This window comes from Sturnira hondurensis, unplaced genomic scaffold (genome assembly GCF_014824575.4).
Source record: "Sturnira hondurensis isolate 20B ecotype Veracruz unplaced genomic scaffold, ASM1482457v3 Scaffold0008729, whole genome shotgun sequence".
In the NCBI taxonomy this organism is placed as follows: domain Eukaryota; kingdom Metazoa; phylum Chordata; class Mammalia; order Chiroptera; family Phyllostomidae; genus Sturnira; species Sturnira hondurensis.
Genome location: NW_028081360.1, coordinates 754,352 through 776,821, shown reverse-complemented (window position 1 = coordinate 776,821; position 22,470 = coordinate 754,352). Strand labels below are relative to the sequence as shown.

Sequence of the window (22,470 nt, the reverse complement as noted above, 5' to 3'; positions counted from 1 at the left end):
ATGTAGGCACTAAATATAAATAACACAACTTTCCCATTGTATACAAAGAAAATACTGTGGTAACAATGTAATACATAATTTAGGCACTTGATAAGTATGGACAGCTGGACAGATTGGTCTGTGTGCCCATGAGTATGTGGCAGCCATGAAAATCTCTGATCTACAAAGTTGGAGAGTGTAATATGTTGGGAACCATCCCGCCTGGTTTCAGGAGCTATAACCTTGCCAACAGACAAAAAGGCCCCACGGCTAGGGGACCTTGGGACCATAAGCCACTAAGGAGACAAAACAGCCTCCCAGCAGGGGCACAGCCTCTGCCCCCTTTACTTCACCCTGCTTGGCCCCTGGTAGATGGCTGGATAGTCTATTATGGGTACGATTCAAGGAAGGAACAATGTAAAACAGGCAAAGTGGTGAAGGGGCCCATCAGGGAAGGATTCAGGGGATTATGGAGGAGGGACAAAAGACCCTCACCCCTTGGCCTTGGCATAGCCTGGGTCCTCATTCTATCTGTAAAGAGTCTCCTAATCTCTTGGCTACCTTGCTTCCCCCACCTGATTCGGGCCTGGAACGATGCCAAAGGGAGATATAGGCCTGTTCCAGAACCAGCAGTTTCTGGCAAGGAGGGGGCAATCAGTTCTGAGAAAGAATGCATAAATCCCTGTGAAACCTGCTGTTAAGAATGCCCTCAATTTAAATGTTAAGGGTCCAAACACAAAATGAGTTTGTTTCCGAAGGTTTTACAGACAATTGGCATCACTCTGTCTAGAAGACCCTAACTCAGAAAAGACCCTTGTGATCCTATGAATGTTATCTGTTAACCTATCTCCTTTCTTTGGTCACAACTGTGGAAATGTCCTAACTCATTTAATCCTCAAAACATCTTATCAAGCCATGCAGTATTGTTTCTCCCATTTTACAGTTGAGGAAATTAAGGCACAGAGAAGTGAAGTGACTTGCCCAAGGCTTCTAAGCTAGTAAGAGGTATGGCCTAGATTCCAACCCAGGCAGTCTGACTCCAGTGCCCATACCCTTAAACATTAAAATAGACCAACTCTTTCTCAAATGGATTTTCCAAGTTTTCCTTGGCTTTTTTTCATGAGGTTTGTTCTGCAGAATAAATTTTTATGTATTTCAAATTTATCAATATTTATTTTCCTTGTTTCTATAGTTTCTGTCATGTTTTAAAGTGGGGTTTTCCAACTTTAAGAATACAAAGAAAACTCTCCTGCAGCATCTTCTTGTCTTCCCATGGTCTCATTGTTATATTTTTAAATCAGAGGTCAAAATGATATTTAATTTGGTGAAAGAGGTGATACATGTATTTAGCTTTAGTATTTGGTTTTCAATGGCTACCCAATTCCCTCAACCCTAGTCATTGAATAAAATATACTTTTTCTATTGATTTAAAATAGCATATACTACATTTCCATACATATTTGAATCTCTGTCTTGACTCTGCACTGTCCCATTCAGAAACACAAATCAATTTATTTTACTATCCAAAATAAAGTTTTTCAGTGACTTCCATGGGCCTCTGTAAAAATTCTTCGTGTTTACAGTCTTCTCTAAAAGGCAGGCAGTTCTGGGTATCACTCTATCTACCTCCTGTGTGTTCTTGGGCAAGTAACCTAACCTCTCTGAGCCATATCTATAAGTAACATGGTTATTGTAAGGATTTAGCTTTTTGTAGGGAAGGAGTAAAGCGTGTTCCAGCCAAGCCACAGTCTAGAGTGACACTGTTCAATAGAACTTTGTGTGATGATAGAAATGCTCTATGAATCTATGCTGTTCAATAGAATAGTCACTACCCACACGAAGCTAGTTTGATTGAGGAACTAAGTTTTTAATTTAAACAGTCACAGGTAACCAGAAGTTGCCATATTGGATAGCTCAGATCTAGATCCCAGAGAAGGGGTGGCGGGGCGGGGGGCGGGGGGAAGATGTGTAATAGAGGCTAGACTGTGGAAAGCCCTGTGGGTTTCACTAAGAACTTGGATTTTATCTTGTAATAATAGGATTAATAGTAGGAAACCATAGAAAGACTTTCAGTGGGAAGGAGGAAAGTTACCAATGTGTCTGAATTCTGAAAAGATTGATCATTAGAAGACAAAAGAATGTAGTAGATCAGTTGGGTGGATATTGTATTAGATTGTGGGAGATGATGGTTACTTGATCTAGGAATGAACCAATAAAGAAAAATGGATAAATGCAAGGGATCTTTTGAATTTAAAGTCAATATGATTGGAGTTATGGGGTTGTTGTAAGGGGTGGAGGAGAGAGGTGTTAGAATGATGCCTGTGAGTTCTGGATTTGCTCAAATGGGAAATGGGAGAGATGATGGTATCAGTCATTCAGAGAGAAAAAAACACTGGAAAACAATTTGGAGAGATTAAAACTTGGCCATGTTGAGACATCTGCTGATAGATACAAAGGTCTAGAGATAAGTGAAGTCTGGCTGGAGGTGGAGATTTATAAGCCATTGGGTGTCTGGACAGTAATTGTTGATAGAAGGTGGATGGAGGAGCATGGACCAGAAGAAAACACAAGACACAAAATTGAGATTTAATGACACTTACTAGTTAACAAATAAGGATGAGCTTATAGGAGAATGACTAGAAACACCAGAAAACAGGAGGAAACTGATTTTGCAAAAGCCAACTATTCCAATGCCATTTAGCTCACAAGTGGCAGAACCAGAATTTGTACCAAAAGCCAAGACATACACTCACAGTCCTCAGTTTTGAACTAGAAACACTTCAGTAGCAATAGGATCAAAGACCTACCTTTTTGAACACCAGAACACTGTCAAGGGTAACATGGAAGCGGCCAATGGCATTACTAATCGATATCACTCCAAATGTTAGCTCTGGGAAGTCTTTGATCACATCATAGAACAATTCTGCTACTTCTTCCTCTAAATCCTATTTGGGGAAGAATGTTTGGTAAGGTTTTGACAGAAGGCAAAATGCTTGGCAAGGTAGAAATAGTAACCAATTTGTCTCCTTATCTTTACAACTTCTGAAGTTTTGCTGAGTCACCTAAATTTTATGGTGACTCAGCAAAACCTCAAGCCATTTCATTTAGAACCATGAAATTCTAAATTTCATAGAATGTTTCATACCAAGGCTACTTCTATGGCTAAGGCCAAAATAGGCAAGTCTACAGAGACTAGTGGAAAGAATTGAAAATCTTGACCTTGTCCAAGTATTAGAGTGGGATGAGACTATTTAACATTTATTCCTTAATTGCTTTCAAAAGAAGCAATTTATTTGACCACATGTATTAATAGCATCAAATATAAATTTGGGCCCTGACTGGTGTGGCTAAGTTTGTTGAACATCATTCTGCAAAGTGAAAAGCTGCTGGTTCAATTTCTGGTCAGGGCATATGCATGGGTACGGTTCCTAACTGGGATGTGTAAAAAAAGAGACAGATTGATGTTTCTCTCCTATATTGATATTTCTCTCCCTTTCTTTCTCCCTTCCTTCCCCTTTTTCTAAAATATGTATAGTTGGTATCAAGACATGGCTGTAGTTTTAGCCTCAAAAGAAAATCAGGGCCAAAAACACTGTTAAAAAGTGGAATGGAAGAGAAAAAGATATATCCTCTCCCCAGATATAAATTTAATGCCAAAATTCTGATTTCATTGGGAGGAGGAAAGGAGTCATTAGAGTTACAGAAAATGAGTTAAGATATACAAGTCATTCATTTTCCAAAAGGAAAAACAATTTGCAATTTATGATTTGGTGCTGTTCCAAACAGACCCCAAGATCATCAGTTATACTATCAGAACTAAATCTCTTTCCTCCACTCCTGTCCTCCAGTCTAATTAGCTTGTCCTACCACATTCAGTTTCCCTTTTTCCTTTCTTCAGTTTAGCAGTTCCCCCAGAAAACCAGCTCATTGGAAAATGAGGAATATGTGTGGAATTATCCCAAGTGTAGGACCCCTCCTTACCCCACTCCCCTCCCAGACATGGGACTTCTCATCAATTGAAAAGCCACCTCCCACCTCTTGAACTCAGTACCTGGAAGAAGCCAATAATGACCAAGGGCCTGCCTTTTACAAATTCTACCACCTGTTGAGTGTCAGTGAACAAAAATGCTTTCTGACTAATTTGTCTTCTCAACCAAACAACCAAGGCAGCAGATTCAATCACTCCTGGAGAGAGAGAGGGACGGAGGGAGGGAGGGAGGGAGAGAGAGAGAGAGAGAGAGAATTAAATGGGTCCCACAGAAGTTTTCTTTTGAACTGCAGCAAGGTCTGTCTTTCCTGAGTGTAATGTATAGAAGCTTTTCATCTTAGGCTCCCATTTCTTGAAGGCTATAGTCAGCTCTCCAATTTCTCTTATCCACCCCCAAAGCATGAGCATTAACAGCAGGTAAACTATTTAGCACTAGTACTAAGGACCAGGCACTGTGCTGAGCACTGAGTGTTTCACATATATTACATCCCCACAACAACCCTGCCCTAAGGGATAGATATTAACATTACTACTCTCCCCTTTTTGTAAATGAGGAAATTGAGATTCAACTCACCAATGGCCACTCCACTAGCAAACCTGGGAGTCAAACCCAGGAGGAAACAAGCCCAGCCTTTATTATTCACTCTCCAAACGGACAGTAAGGTACATATTTAAAGTATAAATAGGTGAAATACAAATCAAAAGATCAGCTAGCTCTGACCTTGGGAAAATTTGATCATATCCTTGTATCTCCAATACCTCAGCTGAGACACAAATGTTTGCTAAAGTTATAGATCCTGACTTCCACTTCTCAGCTATTCTGTGGGAGGTGCCAAGCACACAAAAAATCTTAGCTTCTAAAATTCTAAGATATATACCATATCTGGAGAGATGTAATGGCATCTCTGATCCCTGGTTGAGGGTAATACTGAGAAAGGAGGGGGATAGGTAGTCCCAGTAAAAACATGGTTGGCTTTTTACCCTAAGCTTGCCTATAGCAGACTCTTGCAATTCCATCCCATTCAAACTCCAAAATGACTCTTTCAGGGGTGTCAAACTCATTTTCACTGGGGGCCACATCAGCCTTGTGGTTGCCTTCCAAGGGCCAAATGTAATTTCAACTCCTTAACAGTAGTTAAGGAGTAGTTACATTTATACAGTCCTAAAATCATTTTGAGCCTTTGAAGGCAACCACGAAGCTGATGTGGCCCCAGTGAAAATAAGTTTGACACCCCTGATCTAAGTGTGCCAGGCACTGGACTAGGGTCAGGACACTAATAGGTTAATGATAATCCTACCTGCCACTCACTTAGAGAGAAACACAGCATGCAGCAGGGCTCAGTCAGCTGCAGCTTGTGGCCAAATCTGGCCTGCCAGTTGATTTTATAAATAATTCTTAGTTGGCACACAGCCAGATCTATTTGCTCATGCAGTATTGCTTTCCCACTGCATCAACAATTAAGCAGTTGTGGAAGAGGTTGTCTGGCCCATAAGGTTTACATTTATTTACTTAATAAGTAATATTTAATATTTGCCTTGTATAGAAAATAGTTGTGGATTCCACGGAGACTTGAAGAAGCTATTCCACCTAGCTATACCTCAGTTTCCTCATCTGTGATACTGGGTCGATGTGACATATGAGAATGGACAAGAATAATGCCTTGGATCCAGTAAATGCTTCAGATATGTGGCACAACTTGTGCCTTGCAAAGTTATTCCATCTTCCTAGTAACCTCAGGAGATAAATATACTCATTGTCCTTGTTTGACAAACAAGAAAATCAAAATTCAACAAAAATTGAATGTTCCTCAGGCACATAATGAGAATCTGAAGCCAGGGTTGCCTGTGTTGACCCCTGACTTCTTGTGCTTAGTAGAGAAGACAATGAGGAACAGATACAATTCTGTGAAGTGAGAGGTTGAGGAGGAATCACAGATGCTGTGGAACCCCACAAGAGGGGCAGATGCCCTGACCCTACCACACAGTCAGGGAGGAGTGCCAGGGAGAGGTGATGATGAAGTTTCCTGCAAGGCAGGGGAGGTCCCCAGCACAAGCTTCCACCATAATGGGACTCAGGCAGTGTAGAAGTTGCCACATTATTGCTGCTAAGTGGAGTCAGGTCTTTGACAATGTAACTTGGGACTTCTCAGTTCTTGCCCCACAAAGAGCTGCTCGCTTGTGATCAATGAGTCACATTGTTGAGGGTTGTCATGTAGTCAGTATCCACAGGAAGCAGCTCTATCTGTCCTCACTCTGCACCTGCCCTCTTGCTCATCTATTCTTTTTCCCCATTCACGCACCATCTCCCACAAGCCGGCAGAACCAGTGCGACAGATCCACTGCCAGATCCCTTGTGTAACCAGTCAGAAGACTAGTGCTTTCCTTGCACCCTCCTCTGGCCTGTGTGTCTTGTGACCTCTTGTGTCCATCCTGAGAACTGCATGGCATCCGCATCCAGCAGCCCTTGAAGCTGCTGGCACTCCCTGAGTCTCTTGGTTTTTCTAACAATACTCAAACAGGCTTATTGCAGAACACCAGNTCTCCCACAAGCCGGCAGAACCAGTGCGACAGATCCACTGCCAGATCCCTTGTGTAACCAGTCAGAAGACTAGTGCTTTCCTTGCACCCTCCTCTGGCCTGTGTGTCTTGTGACCTCTTGTGTCCATCCTGAGAACTGCATAGCATCCGCATCCAGCAGCCCCTGAAGCTGCTGGCACTCCCTGAGTCTCTTGGTTTTTCTAACAATACTCAAACAGGCTTATTGCAGAACACCAGGCCCTGTAAAAGACAACCTCGGTTTTCTGAGATACAGCCGTTCCACACACAAATAATGGGAATGTTCTACCAGCATAGTACAGGCTGTGCTAGGCTCATCTGTGCTTTTTAGTGTTTTTCCATCCATTCACCCATTATGCGTACATTAATGTATTCATATAGTTAACATCTTTTTTAATTAGAGCCTATGCCATGGCTGCTGTAGCTCAGTGACTTGAGCATGGGCCTGGGAAGCAAAGGGTTGTGGGTTCGATTCCCAATCAGGGCACATGCCTGGGTTGCAAGCCAGGTATCTTCTGGGGGCACATGAGAGGTAACCACATATTGATGTCTCTCTCTCCCTTACCCTCTCTCTAAAAGTAACTAAATAAATTTAAAAATAAAATTAAATTAAATTAGAGCCTATCATGTGCCACACCAAGACACTTAATTCTTCAAGCATTTTCTTTTAAAATTTATTTTATTGTTGTTCAAGTGCAGTTGTCTGCATTTACCCCTCACAACTCCCCCATACCCCAGCCATCCCCACCTCCCTCCCCTGCTTCCATTCCCCCTTGGTTTTCTCCATGTGTCCTTTATAGTTATTCCTGAAAACCCTTCCCCTCTTTCCCCCTGCATTATACCCTCTCACCTCCCTCTGGTTACTGTCAGATTGTTCTTAATTTCAATGTCTCTGGTTATATTTTGCTTGCTTCTTCAAGCATTTTCAACATCAAGATAGGGTTTGACACATGTTAAGTTCTCAATAAAAGAGCATTAAATAAGTGAATTAATGAGTTAATGAATAAAATGTATCATGATAGAAACAAGAGTTCGGTAGTCACTATGAACCAGATCTGTTTTGTTCTATCATCTCTCAGTATACCTTTTAGAAAGCAGTACTTCATTAATCTGGTACCAAAATTATTCTAAAGTTATTCTAGAGAGAAGATTGGGGTGGAAAGCATTAAGGTAAGGTTAGGAACTTACTCTCTAGTCTCTGGTGGTTAATAAACCATACAACTCACTAACCTATCGGTTGGTGCTTCCAAGACTCACCAAAAGAGATGCAAGCTATAGAGAGATATAGCTTGCATGCTTACCAAAATCTCTCTTTTTTTTCTTATGGCCTTCTCAGCCTGTTGATGAGTGAAATTATATAACAGAATCTTCGTCAATGGAATAAAAATAGAAGTGATGCCACTTCCTGACCTAGATCATGAATACATCCAGTGGTGGTTTTCTGCCTCCTTGCCCCAGTTGCTGACAGGATACAGAGGAAAGAACAGGTGGCTCAGAGGCCATAAGGCAAGAGAGAGCCACAACCTGGAAGGAGCCTAGGCATTTGAAAGACTGTGTGGTACACCTTCTCTACTGTCTGGCTGCCAACTGAGTTTTACATGGTTATAATTTAATTCATAATTCTGTTAAGCCATTAAAATGCTGGTGTTTATGTGTTTCCATAGCTAATGTTATTTTGACTGACATTCAGGCACCATTACCTTCACAGCTGATGGGATCCAACCTGTTGCCCTCAAAAAACAGCTTCAACTCTGGGGCCTTCTGAATGTCAAACTCCTTCCGAAGTTCCATCTCAACTGTAATGTCCACTTTGCCAAAGCTGACCCCGTTCTTGCCTTTGCCCATCATCTCCACGGCTTTGCCCAGTTCCTCAGCTAGGTTCCAAGATTGCTTTGAGGATGAGTTGTCTGCAAGAATCAGTGCGAAGCAGAATGTGCTAGAGCCTCTCCCCCTCCTATCTGTCAAGGAGGAAGCTTGGTTTGGCTACTTAGCTCCTGAGCCTTTCTCATATTCACAATACTGGGTGAATTTTCAGAAATGTGACACACGGTTCATGAATTTGGCCACTTTGAAAGACACACGTTAGGGTCTTTTGCAGGGAAAAGTCTTCAGCATTGCTGGAAACTATGCAGCTTTAGGCAACTTAATCTTTCCGAGCTCTAATGCCCTCAGAGTGAAGGGAGAAAATGGTGGCACCTCATGGAATTTTAACAATCAAAGGATTTACTTAATAATCAGTTATATAGTGCTTATTATTTTAAGAGATTTACATGGAGTAAGCCATATAATCCTCCTAGTACTTCTACAGGGTATTATATCTCAGTTGTATAGATGAGGAAACTGATGTACAACAAAATGACCTATTCACCCAAGGCCATGTGGCAGGCAGAGATGGAGCCAGGATCTCAACCCACATCATTGGTTCTCTAACCTCCACCTGGCCTGTCAAACCTGTAGCACATTCTGTTATTATATATTAACACATTAATATTATATATAACTATATAAAAATTATAATATATAAAATATAACATATAAATATACATTATACATACAATATAAAATTTAATATGTTATATATTATAATACAGATATATAATGACTACTGTTATTATTGTGAAATTTCCATGGTGAGAAATTACAGGGGACTGAGAGGGAGACAGAACGAGAGAGTATAATCCATCTGGTGGAAAGTCCTGGAGCTAACAGGACAAATTTGGCCCCAGCAGCCCTGCAGCTCCATAAAATATGGCAGGGGACTCTCAGGTAAGGAAGGCCATGAGTGGGAATTGTGGGTATAGGGAGAGGTTATGATGCTCTTCTACCTTCTCTTGGAGGGGGGTCAAAGAGATTTCACACTCTAGATTAAGATTTGTACAGTGACAAATGGTTACTAGACTAGTGATCACACCATAACATATATAAATAGAGAATCTCTATGCTGTACACCTTAAACTAATAAAATATTTTATGTCAACTATACTTTGATTAAAAATTTAAATTAAATTTCATTATCTCTCACATTATTAGGCAGTGGGTGGAGGTAGGAGTGGGAGTCCTTCTTTGGAAACAGCCTCAGGGAGCTGGCACAGGATCCTGGAAGCAGATGATGTATTCCTGGCCTAAAGGATGAGGACTAAACAGCAGTCACGTTTGCCTTTCTACCTCCTGATAACATTGTGGGTTCCTCATCTGGCCCCCTCACTACCTGATGTCTGAGGCAGGTGGGCTGAGTCAAGGCACCTTTTCCAGCCAGAACTCTTTTTAAAACACCCTTGTTCATCTACAGAACTGAGAGAAATAGCAAATTACTTCCACTGCTGTGGACAAGGTCCAAATTCAACAAAGCCCAGAAAAGCCAGACCTGGGACAGCTGGCATGTGCCCCATTGCCAATCAGCACACCTGCTCCTGCAACGGAAACTGAAAGTGAATGATTATATTTATTAGACACCCAATCAATGAATAAAAAGTAGGACCTTTCATTTCTTGATAGATACTTGGATCAATACTTGTTGCTACCTGCTTTGTCACTACCATTGCCATCAATACCCCTATCAGTCACCACCTGCTGATACTGGCCTGTTTGCCAGCTTCTCTGTCCTGTAGGCCTCTGCCCTGGCTTTCTTATAGATTTAGTGGTACCTGACTCAGGATTGTTGGTTGACATAGCCTCCAAATCTGAGTTTCTAAGGGAAGGAGATCAGGGTAAGAGAAACCCATGGAATGATTATATAAATCTCCAAAGATGAAGTTTTAGAGGTTCCACACAAAGCTCAGTGCTCTCAAGTGTCCAAAATGAAAGTGATAGAAAGAGATTGTGACAGCTTGACTGCCAGGAGCTAAGAGGAAAGACCTACCAATAATGGTAATGGGTATTCTTCCATCTATCTATCCAACCAGCCAACCAGCAAATCTATGTTATGACCTGCAATGTGCAAAGGACAGTTCTAGGCTTTTGGGATTTAACAAATAACAGATAAAAATCCCTGCTGTCATTGGAGAACACAGAAAATAAATAAAATAAAATAGGACGGGTTCTATATTAGAGGCTAAGTGCTATAGGAAAAAAAATAAGCAAAGCTAGAGATCCAGGGTGTCCAGAGAATTGAGTTTAAGTAGGGGAGCTAAAAGAGGCCTCACTGAGAAGGGGAATTTTAATAAAGCCTGAAGGAAGTAAAAGAGAAGGCTATGTGGATATCTGAAGGGACATATTCTAGGCAGAGGAACAATAAGTACAAAGGCCCTGAGGTAGGAACATGAAGGCAACTGAATAGACTATGACCTTTTCCCTGAGAGTTGTAGAAGGTACTGGACAGTTATGGGCAGAGTGAAATGTGACCTGACTTACTGTTTGACTGAATTTTTCTGCATGTTAAATGGAAAGTAGCCCAAAGTGGAAAGGGAGTGGATTCAGTGAGACAAATTGGAAACCACTGCAATAATACAGGTAAGAGATGGAAATGGCTTAAACTAAGGTAGTGGCAATGGAGGGGATGAGAAGTTATGGGCGAGCAAAGTTATAGACAAGGAAGCAAAAGCCCAGACATCTTAGTGCTAGTAAGTACTATGCTGAGTTTCAGCTCCAATAACCACGCTCTGACTGACCTTATAGTTAAGCTGGTCTGAAAAATCTTCCTTCTTCCTCAAGGAAAGTTTCTGGGTGCATTTTTCACATCCTCTGCTTTGGGTGGTTCCCATCAGAGTGAATAGATTCTTTAGAGCCTATTTTCTGGAAGCCTTCTGGAGCCAGGCTCTGGAAGCTTGAGTTCTGAGTTTGTAAAGGTGAGATGAATGCATACACCCCTCAGGTCTCAGAGCCTATATCCTGCCATGGCCAACTGAAAATTCTGGTTTGGGTAGGTCATGGAGACACTTACATATCAACTGCTGCTTGAGAACAGATTTTATTAGGTCCTGAGTTCCACCTAGATAACTGTCTAGCACATACTTAGTACTCAGTGAATGTGAATTCTTTAGGTTAACTCATAAAACAGTTATGGTGATTAACAAGCACTTGAGGCCCAGATAAGGTGGTTTTAAAAATATCTCCATGTCTTGGTTTCTTTGTCTATATAATGGGGATATTAATAGATCCTATACCAGAGGATTATCCAACATAGTAGGAGAAGGTATGCAAAACTCTGAAATGCCAATAAACATGAACCATTATGATGACACAGGTGGGCAATCTTTGGCCTTGTTCTTACAAAATTACATCTGGGAATGGAGGGTCCTATGGACATGTCAGGATCCTCAGCAGATCTGGTTTTGGGGGAAATGAAGACAGGGGCGACTAGCATCAAGTCACCCAAATCAAGGCTTCAGTGTACCATGTGGCTGTCATGTGGATTTTGGGTAAGCAAATGGGAATAGGTTGTGGTTCTCTGACTGCCTGCATGAAGTTCAGACATGTTCATGGGCAATGGATCTAGAATCAATATTTTTCTGGGTCCTTAGTATTCAGATAATCCTGGGTTCCCTTTTCTGAGCAGCCAGTATGAGTCAGAATGGAGGCTGATCAATCAGGGAGATGTGAGTACAGGAACTGGAGATTAGCTTTCAGCACAGGGAGCTGAAATCTGCCTTTTTTAGATTGTGGGTCTCAATGAGGAACACCATCTCTGGAGACATTTCTGGTTGTCACTACTGGAGTGCTACTGGTCTCTAGTGTGCAAAGACTGTGAATGCTGCAGAACATTCTACAATGAACAGGACTCTAACCCCATCTCCCAATATGCTCAACAAAGAATGGTCCAGCAAAAATGTCAATACTGCTGAGGATGTGAAACCCTATTTTAGACCAAACTGCAGATCGAGTATGAAAAACTGTTCTTAAAATAAGCCTCTTTCCCATTCCATAGGGCCATTTATAGAGCACGAAAGTGCTCACTGGTGGTGAGGACTTCAGCATGGTCATCAACCCTTTCTAGTTCCTTAGGGGCCAGCCAAAGAACTCCTCTGACCATTGTAATGGCCTACAAAGCTCCAATGGTTCTGCTGTTAATCCTTATAGTCTCATTTTCTGCTACTCTTCTCTTTAGTAACTCAGTTCCAGACACTCTGGCACATTTCTGCCTCAAGACTTTTGCACTTACTGTTTCTGCTGCCTAAAATGCTCTACTCCAAGATAACTACAGGGTTTGCTGCCTTACTGCCTTCACTGACACCTTCTCAGGAACATTATAGGCTAAAGGAACACTCATTCACTAATTCATTTGTGTGGGGTTTTTTTCAGTATCTCTACAGGCTTACCACGGTCCAAGCATCATGATAGATGTTAAGAATCAAAAGATGAATAAGATTTGGTCCCTATCTCCTCTAGAGCACACACTCTTAAAAATTGTTTCAATACAGTGTCACAAATCCTATGAAAGGTGGGTGCAAGGGCTATGTGAGCACACAGGATATAAGAGTAGCCCTTCCAGGTAAGAGTGAGGTGAGTACAGCCTCATGACACGGTGATTTTATGAGCTTAACTCTCCCAAACCAGATGAAAAAGTGCACAAGAACACTACAAGCAAAGGCAAATGTGAATGCAAAGTCCCCAAAGCCTGAGTCAGTGTGACCTATCTGTAAATAATTCAGGGTCTAGAATACAGTTTTCAAAAGGAGTGGGGAGGTTGGCTTAGGCTAGATCAATCAAAGGACATTATAGCCATGTTAAGAAGTGTAGGGTCTTATAGAATTCTTTGGGTTTTTTAATCAGGGAATAACACCATCAGATTTGCATTTTAGAAAAATATCTCTGGGTTTATTGTAGAGACAGGATATAAAGGAGAAGGGAGAACATCTAGGAAGATGCTGCAGTGGTTCAGGTGAGGAATGATGAGGCTAGAACTAGGGCATTGCCAAAGGAGATAGAAAAACCTGAAGATTGCAGAGGGCTTTGGGGGTGGTATCAACAGGACTTGGTGATGGGTAAGAGGTAAAAAATAGACAGGAGCCAAGAATGACCTTGAGATTTCTGACTTTGACATTGGGTGTATCGTGGTGTAGTCAGTTAAAGCAGGATGTGAGAAGAGGTGGCTGAGAGAATATCAAAAATGTTGGGGTCTATTTTCAGACACACATAGCATTTAAGATCTGTGAAGGACATCCAGGAGCAAAGATCCCCCTGACCAGTGGCTTTTGGACTCCTTGGGGAGAGGAGAAAGTGGAGAGCCACTAAGGATTTAAGAGTTACCAAATAAGTATTTCTCTGGGAAAATATTGGAAATACCATTTTTGTAAGAAGTCCATTTACTCATGGAAAAAAGCTTTTAAACTGCTTTTACCAGGTGACTAGTTTTTCCAAAGGTCACTTTAGAAGGACTATGAGTGTTGGAGAACTCACTTTTAGTTCAAACCATATATTAGAAGGAATTAAATATTCAAATATAGTGAGTTTGAATGTCTCTTTTATTTATTTTATTTTTAGCTTTTAAAAAATTGTTGTTCAAGTATAGTTGTCTCCATTTTCCCTGAATCTCTTTTAGATAAGAATTTCTGCTGGTGTTCACTGCTTGGAAATACCCAGTGGTGGGAATGCTTTAAGTTTAAAGTGTTCAAATTGGTTGTTATCAAAAGTAATTAAAGAATTTAAAATTGATTTTCTCTCTGTATAGCCCCAGATTCAGCGTCAATCTCTAAGTGATAGAAAGTCAGTTAAAATCTCCAAGAGTCATGAACTTGCCCTTCTGCTCTGCTTAAATCAGAGTACTCTTGCATTTTCACATGGACCAGATGTGTTCCCTAGTCTTGTCCACCTGTGGTACCATTTTGGAAGAGTAAATGTGTGTTGATATGTGTGTAGTGTCATGCAAAAATGTGTGGCTCTAAATTCTTCAACAATTCCACTGGGGATCTAGGATTCAGCAATTAGAATCACAGCAAAAAAAAAAAAAAAAAAGGGCTTGGATGTCTGACCTGTATGAACCATTATCTCACAATTAATTCCACAGGAAGCAGAGTAGGGTATGGCATGGCTGCACAAGACCATTGAGGATGCACTGGGACAAGGGCAACTGAGTTGATGATACTGTAACATACCTAGACTCCATCATGGAAGTGGCATCACTCAGAGAGATTGTATCAGATAAGGAGGCAGAGATTGAGGAAAAACTGGAAGGCCTGAATTTCAGATAGAAGATTCAAACTCAAAGTTGAGATAAGGGTATGATTTGTGGAGTTGGCTGGCTAGGGATGTGGCAAACTGACAGGTGAGTTTTCTGATCAACAGGGGAAATCATTAGTCAGTTCCAGAAAATTGTCAAAGTGCAAAAGTAGTGCTTTCAGATCTTCTGCTTTTTTCAAGAGCAAATATAAATTCAATTTTAATTGTGAATCTTCCATTTTTTAAAACACTGTGTGGGCTAAACATAACCCACCTGCTGGTTATCTTCAGTCCATGATCTGCCTGTTACAGCTTTGATTTCAGGCTTATGGGAAAGAAGAGTAGACATAAAGAAGAATTACGAAAGTGAGCCAGAGAGATCAGAGGGAACCAAAAGATAATGGGCTCATGGGCACCAAGGGGCACAGGATCTCAGCATGGAACTGCAAAGAGGTCAAGGAAGGTGAGGAGCAGAAGTGCCCCATGGATTTGGGGGCCACATGTCCTTAGAATATTTGTTAGCTTGAGCCAAACAGGGTCTAAAATTGATCCTGAAATTTCTGTCCATAAGATAACCTTTTCCTGGTAGTTCACAGTCTGGAAGACCTTATACTACTAAGGGTATTTCTCAGCCATTTCAAGTTATTTGACCAAAGGCTACTCAAGTTTTCTACATCAAAAGTAGGCACAATTAGATTAAGGAAGACAATGTCATGTGCGGCCCAAACCCTGATTTTTCCCTCTTCATTTATATAGCTAGACTACATCTCCCCAGACTCCCATTCAAACAACGGGAGGTACAGCCAATGGCAGAGATATGGCCAATGGAATGTGGGTAGAAATTATGTATAACAGTGTTTCTCATGCTTTTCAGTATATGTGAATCACCTGGGATCTCATTAAAGTGCAGATTCAGATTTAGTAGGTCTGAGGTGAGGCCTGAGATTCTGCATTTCCAGTGAGCTCATCAGTGATGCTGACACTGCTGGCCCATGTACCACACTTTGAGTAGCACTGGTGTGCACCATTTTCAGGGCTGGCCTGGCTCAGAAACATGTGCTCTCTCCCCCTCCCTTTTTGCTGCCTGGAGACAGAGGATTCAGTGGAGTGCTCCAGGCCCCAAATCATGCTTGAGTCACTTGACGGGAGGACCCAGGGTGCCTGAATGACTATGTGGAGTACAGCTCCTCTGCAAACCTGCATGGAACTAAGACATAAGCATGAAATGACACTTTATGAACAAGGATTTGAGGGGTTATAAAGTTTAGCTTTCTCTGATAGTACAGTGATCTTTAAAACAGCTAATCAGAATCAGAGGAAGAAATTTGAGTGTAAAAGTGGGCAATCAATTTTAGAATTCATTTTTTAAAAGATTTCACTAGCATTATAAACCCACAATACACAAAGTGCTAATAAGACAATTGCATATTCAAGTTAGCTTACTACCTTGGATGTTGTGGCAAATATTGTGAATCAGCCATTCACAGCCCTCTTTTCCTCTTGTTTTCTCAACCATAGAGGTTAGAAACCTAAACCATTCACCATTCCAGCCACCTCAGTAAGGAACAGCCATAGGCCCTAACCGATAAGGTATAACCAGAGTCAGTGGTGGGGATCTAGAAAAGGTTTTTTAAGGACCACATTTGGCTGGTACATATCTGTCCATTTTCTGTTTGCCTATCCCTTTTTTTCCTAGCTAGATGTGCAATGCAATGCAGGGCACGCCACAGCCATCTTGTGGCCCTGACATAAAACATGTCAAGGGTAAAAGAGCAAGAAGGTACAAGGAGCCTGAGTCCTTGACACTGTGGAGCTGCTATGCTAGTCATTGACCACCTATCTTATATCTCATATAGGATATGAGATAAACTCTTGAATTTAAGCCATTAGCAGATTCTTTGTTACTTGCAGCTGAACCCAGTCCTTACTGACAGGAAGTTGATGAGTTGCATCTGTTCAGGTGCCACAGGGTCAGGGGAGAATGGGAACTCATGTTTGCTGAGTGCCTTCCATGTTCCAGGTCCTTCCAGACACTCTCAGTTGATCCCTATAATGACTCTACCAGTTTCATTGTTTCCACCTTACAGATGAAGAAAGTGAGATGCAGATATGTATCCAAGGACACATATTAATATCTAGTTCTTGACAGAATAGAGCTTCACACTCAGGCTGGCTTGATTCTTTTTTTTAATTTTTAAAAAATATTTTATTTATTTATCTTTAGAGGGGAAGGAAAGGGGAGAGGGAGAGAAACATCAGTGTGTGGTTGCCTTTCGTGCACCCCCTGCTGGGAACCTGCCTGCAACCCAGGCATGTGCCCGAACCGGGATCGTGTGGTTCTCAGGCCCGCGCTCAATCCACTGAGCTACACCAGCCAGAGCTGGCTTGATTCTTAAACACATGTCCTTTATGCCAAACCTTGATGTCACTTAAGGACCAAGTATGTGCACAACTCAGTTTAAGAGAAACTCTTTGGGTTTTCCAGTTCTTTGGAAAAGAATCTTTGATAAATTTGGGCATCAGCAACCACAGATTCCAAAGACTTCTGCTGACTCCACAGCTCTGGCTGAAGATCCCTCATCACTGGTCATAACTGGGGATCCAAAAATCAAGGATTTATCTTACTTGAAGCCAAACTTCAAGCTTCAGAATGCATTTGCATTAGCCTGGGAAGCCCTTGTGTATGTGAAGACTCGAGGGTTCAGGAACCAAGCTGCAGAAAACTTCTTAGTGGATTTGCAGATAGAAGAACCATTTCAAGGACATGTCCAAGCTGTCACTTCTCCTTGGGGCCCCCAAGGAACAGAGTTTAGACTACTCTAATGGCACGAATAATATTTTAAAGAGTTTCTCATGCCTGTGATATTTCTAGCTTAAACTATACAATCTCTGAGAGCAGAAACCAAGGCTCTTTTTCTCAGGTGCCGCAACTGGGCCCATGCAGGGCCTGGAATGGAGCAGGATTGTGTAAAAGTGGGGTAAATCAGAATTCAACAGTAATAGCTCTGCCCAATGAGTGATCACTAAGAGCTAATGGCTGCATATCTGAATCCATTTCCATTACCCCAACTACCTTGAAGGGAGAAATTACTGACCCTTTTGTACAGACAAGGAAGCCAGTAGTGAGAATGAAGTGAATAGTGGGCAATTTATTCTTAAGCTCTTATTGTGCACCAGGCACAGTGATAAACACTGTAGGAATTATATTACATTATTAATGCTTCTATTTTGCATCTAGATAAATAAAGTTTCACAGAATAATCAGTCACTTGTCCAAGGTCACCTCATTAATAAATGGTAGAGCCCGGTACTTAAGCATATGACTGTGACCCTCTAGAGCCAACTTCTTCCCTTGCACTGGTCAGACTGGAGATAGTACAGAATCTTTAAAGGGCTATGGTTAGAGGAGGGCAAACAAGGATGGAGGGAATAGCTACATATACACAGCAGCCAAGATAAGGGAGGAAGGGAAATGTGTGGGGGGGGGTGCTGCATGGGAAGAGGTAGAAACGAAGAAGTGAAAGGCACCTGTCCTGCATAGCCCTGCTTAGTACTGGAAACTTGGGTACTGACTGGCCTCTGGGAACTTGAGTGGGTACTTGTAAGTCTGGCACATCCTGGAAGTAGATCTTGGGGATTAAAATGGAGCCAATGGAGTCACTTTTCAGGAGTGACTGTGAAGACAGGATTCTGGAATCAAGTATTTACATCTACTTTCTGTATCATTCCAATATTTGCACATGGAAGGTACTGGAACCCAGGGTTTTTGTTCCTCACTAGGAGGAACTGTGTGACATCAGGCAAATTGTTTGACCTCTCTGAATTTCTGTTTCCTCAGCTATAAAACAAAATGTATAGTTCCACCACACTGGGTTGCTGTGAGGATTAAATCACTTAACATTTATTGAGGCACTAAGGACAGTGCCTGACACAAAGGAAGTGCTCACTATGCAAGAGCTGTCATGAAAATACCTTGTCCCCAGGCACAGCCTTGTGCCAGTGCCTCAAGAAAAGGACTACCTGTTCTTTCCCCCAGAATATCTGCTCATGCAAAGGACAAAAGTCCAAAGAGTAAGCCTGGCTAGCTGTTCAGATGATAAAGATAATGGTCTAAACTCTCTTCTTGAGAGCTTTCCCATTGCTGCCATCACTTATTGCTCTCTGGCTGTGTTCCATATTACCTAACATATTAACATATTACCTAATTTAATCTAAATGACAATCCTGTATGGTCATTATCTTCATGCAAATATTACAGAAGAAAAAATGACTGAGGTTCAGAATGCTAAGGACAACTGAAGGTAAAGCCTGGCTCCTTGTCTTCAGTGGGAAAGAGAAGCCACAAATAAATCAAAACCATAGTGGCAAGATTGTACAATATCTTTCAAATTGTTTAACCTCCCTGGATTTGTATTCTCACTTGGAAATTGGGAATGATGTTACTTATACATTATTTTTTGTAAATAATAATGTGTTCTCATATGTTTAGCAATATATAAAAATATCTGTCCTCCAGGAGCCAGGATGCAGGTCTCACCCAACACATCATTCTTTCCTCAAGGACTGGGGAACACTCACAAAAAAGCACCATGAGAAAGCGGGTCTGGTTGAGCATCTGTGTCAGGCTGGGGGGTGTCAGCACTATCAGGTTGCCTTCCTCCATGATGTGCAAGGGCTGGGACATGTTGACATTGATGTTCTCCTTGATATCATCTTCTGGTGAGCCCTGGACTGCAGATACACATAAGGACACCACCAGCAACAATATCCAAAGTAGTTCCATGGCTGTCCTACAGGGCAAGAGGAAAAACAACACAGGTGGCAGACCCCATGTCATGACTCCTTCCCCTTCTTCTTTCCTGCCCAATAATTCCTTTATGGACAATATGGCATGATCACAGCCCACTATTTCCCTAGCAGTGTCCACAGTTTGGTAGTGGTCTTGGAGGAGAGGCAAAACATCAGGTTAACTTCAGGTCTCATTTCAACTGTACAGGGATAGCTCAGAGACCCAGGGCCCCACTCAGAGCAGCAAGAAGCCTAATCACATACCAGCCACTGAGGCCACTGTTTGCCCAGTCACTAGACAAAATTTTTGAAGAGATGAGTCACAGGTTGAGCCTCTGGATCTCAGAGACAACCAGCCCAACCCCCCTTCACAGCCTCTGTTTCATGCTCTTTGAGCTCCTGCTTGAATGCCCCTTATCCCAAAAAGCTTACTACCTCACAATGTACCCCATTTGATTTTAGAACAAATGTTCTCCTTAAGTGTAATTATGTCTTTTAAGTCATGACTAGGAGTTCCAGCCAAGATGGAGGTGTAGGTGGAAACGATTCTCTTTCTCGCACAACCAAAAGAAGAATAACACCCAATCTAAAAATAACAAACAGCCAGAAATGCCAGAAAATCAAACTGTATGGGAAATCTGACAACCAAGGAGTTAAAGAGAAACATTCATCCAGATCTATAGGAGACAGGCAGCTGAGCTGAGAGGATGCAGGGCAAGGCAGAGGACCACAGGGACAAGGCAGGGCTAGGTAAATGGGAAAAAAAGACTCAAAACTAGCTGTAAATTACTGCAGGGGTTGTCACGGCAGGAGAAACTCCTAGTCTCACATGGGAGAATTCATTAGAAAGTGGGGCTAGAGCAGAGTAAGCAAGCTGCATTGTTACAGAGCTAATACTGTCATTATATGTGGCATCTCTAGATGGCAAGTACATCAGTGGGAGATTAGGAAAACTTGTAAAATAAATTATAATTGCAGGTAAAATTAAACTTGGAAGTAGAATCATTAATATGTTGAATATACATCTGGTTACAATTCTTTGAACCATTTAAGAACATTTCTATTCTATTCTAACTCACGAGCTTTTTGCATATTGTAATTGCTAAGCCTCCTCTGTCTGAATTAAGACCGTATGTGAAGTTTAGGCTTATCCCCAAGGAGTATTTTTGTAAATTTTTAATGGTCAGGATGATGGTCTGGTCAGAAGTTGCCTCTCTCCCTAATAACATATATCATCCCTAACAATTTAGCATTTAGGATCAGATTTTCTCTCATCCTCCTCAAGCAACCAGCGATTTCTCTGTGTAGTGTACAAAATTCACTACCAGAACTTAGCACCCGCTTCTATGGAATGAGTGAACAGCCCCTTTGTATGATAAAAAATTTGTGGTTTATCTTATTTCATTTATAATTTCATCCTCTCCCTGCCCTGGATTAGTTTGAAGCCAGTCCCAGGAATCACATCATTTCATCCATAAATATTTCACCATACAACTCTAAAATATAAAGATTTTAGAAAGTTGGAAGATGGTGATGGAGTAGGAGGGAGCAGATTCCACTTCCCCCTACACACAGGAGAAAAACCTGGCTGATCTGCAGAGGAACAGAGCAAACAGCCAAAAGAACCCCGGCATATATGAAAATAAGAGATCAGAAAGTGTAGCAGACACTGAAAAACCAGAAGGTAAGGAGATGGCTGCAGGACAATAAGGTCCCAGAGACCAGCATAGGACCTGTCTGTAGTCCCAGGCCCAGCGCCTGGTGCTTGGTCTACCACAGACTCTTTGGGAGCTTTGGGCCTGCCACAGAGTCCTCAGGAGAGAGCTGGGTAAACTGCTCCCTCCCTTCCTGGCTAAGCAAAGTTTGAGCAGCACCAGGAGAAACATTGTTGCTTGAAGTGGCAGAGAAGAAAATGAAGACAAAGAGGCAAACACACAGGGGGCTTCGATCACCCTCAGAGTCTGTGGTCTCCAGATTGGGGAAGTTGAGAGCCCCGTAGTGATGCTCACTGACCCAGATAGTCACTGGTCTGGCTGAAGAATTGGGATGTACTGAGCAGCAGGCTTGAGTAGGAGGAATTTCTCAAAAAGTAAAACTGTTTGGGGGATTCTCCTGCGACAGCCACTGGGCTTATTCCCCACCCAGTCAGCCAGCAATCCTGAGTTTGCGAAGAACTCCCTGCATTGCCCCATAGCACTGGGAAGGGTTTGCACCCAAGCCCACAGAACCCAGGTGGCCTGGCCAGCTCATGCGCCCACCTGCACCCCAACCCCCAGCCATGACACCTGGGGAAAGAGCACTCTAAAGAAAACCTGGATCCCCTGACTGGGGCGCTGGGGAGAGGTGCCTAACTAGCTCTTGGGAGAGTGCTTGGAAGACTGGCTGAGTATACAAGAAAGGCCATACCAATGCCCCTCAGCCTGCTGCAGACAGCAAGACCAGAAAAACCGGTTTGCCTAGTTTGAAACCAACAAGAGGTGTTTTTTTAAGTAATCTTTTATTTTTTCTAATTTTTATTATTGTTTTATCTTTCAATACCTTTTACCTCTCTTTCCTTCTTTCTTGTTCTATTCCCCCTTCTTTTCTTTCCATTTTATCTCTTCTTCCTCCCTTCTCCTGCTGTTACTTTTTATACCTACAAGTGAAAAAAACCTGGAACTGCAAAAGTCCAACCGACCCAAAGAGGTCCAACAGTTGAGACAATGAGACAAATTTCACTTTGCTATTGCAGAGAAACTACAAACTACTGTGCATTTTTAGTATTATTTTTTCATTTTCCTTACATCTTTTATTTTAATAGTATTTTTGTATTACTCTGCTTTCTGTATAGTCTTCTTTGCTTGGTTGGCTATATTGTATGATTGGACAGGTTTCCCTACTCTCTCTTCCACATTGTATTGCTAAATTACCATCCTTCAGGTCACTTGTTTTCCTTTAGCACACTACTCAAAGTTCTATACTCCCTATTTATATTATCCAGATCACATAGATTCTGTCATATGATTGTTGCTCTAATATTATTGTAAATAATAGCTGTTCCATACCATTGTAAATACTTCACATCA

At 41.8% G+C, this 22,470-nt stretch overlaps 1 protein-coding gene across 1 annotated transcript in view; it reads right to left on the bottom strand.

The window, feature by feature from the left end:
* PDILT (protein disulfide isomerase like, testis expressed) overlaps positions 1–19,400 on the bottom strand; it is a 54,732-nt gene extending 35,332 nt beyond the window's left edge. The window contains exons 1-4 of the mRNA XM_037055787.1: positions 19,196–19,400; positions 8,224–8,430; positions 4,031–4,164; positions 2,787–2,924 (exon numbers count right to left, since the gene is read on the bottom strand). Of these exons, the coding sequence (XP_036911682.1) occupies positions 2,787–2,924; positions 4,031–4,164; positions 8,224–8,430; positions 19,196–19,400 (684 nt within the window). The remainder of the gene's footprint in view (positions 1–2,786; positions 2,925–4,030; positions 4,165–8,223; positions 8,431–19,195) is intronic.
* Positions 19,401–22,470: the final 3,070 nt, after the last annotated feature.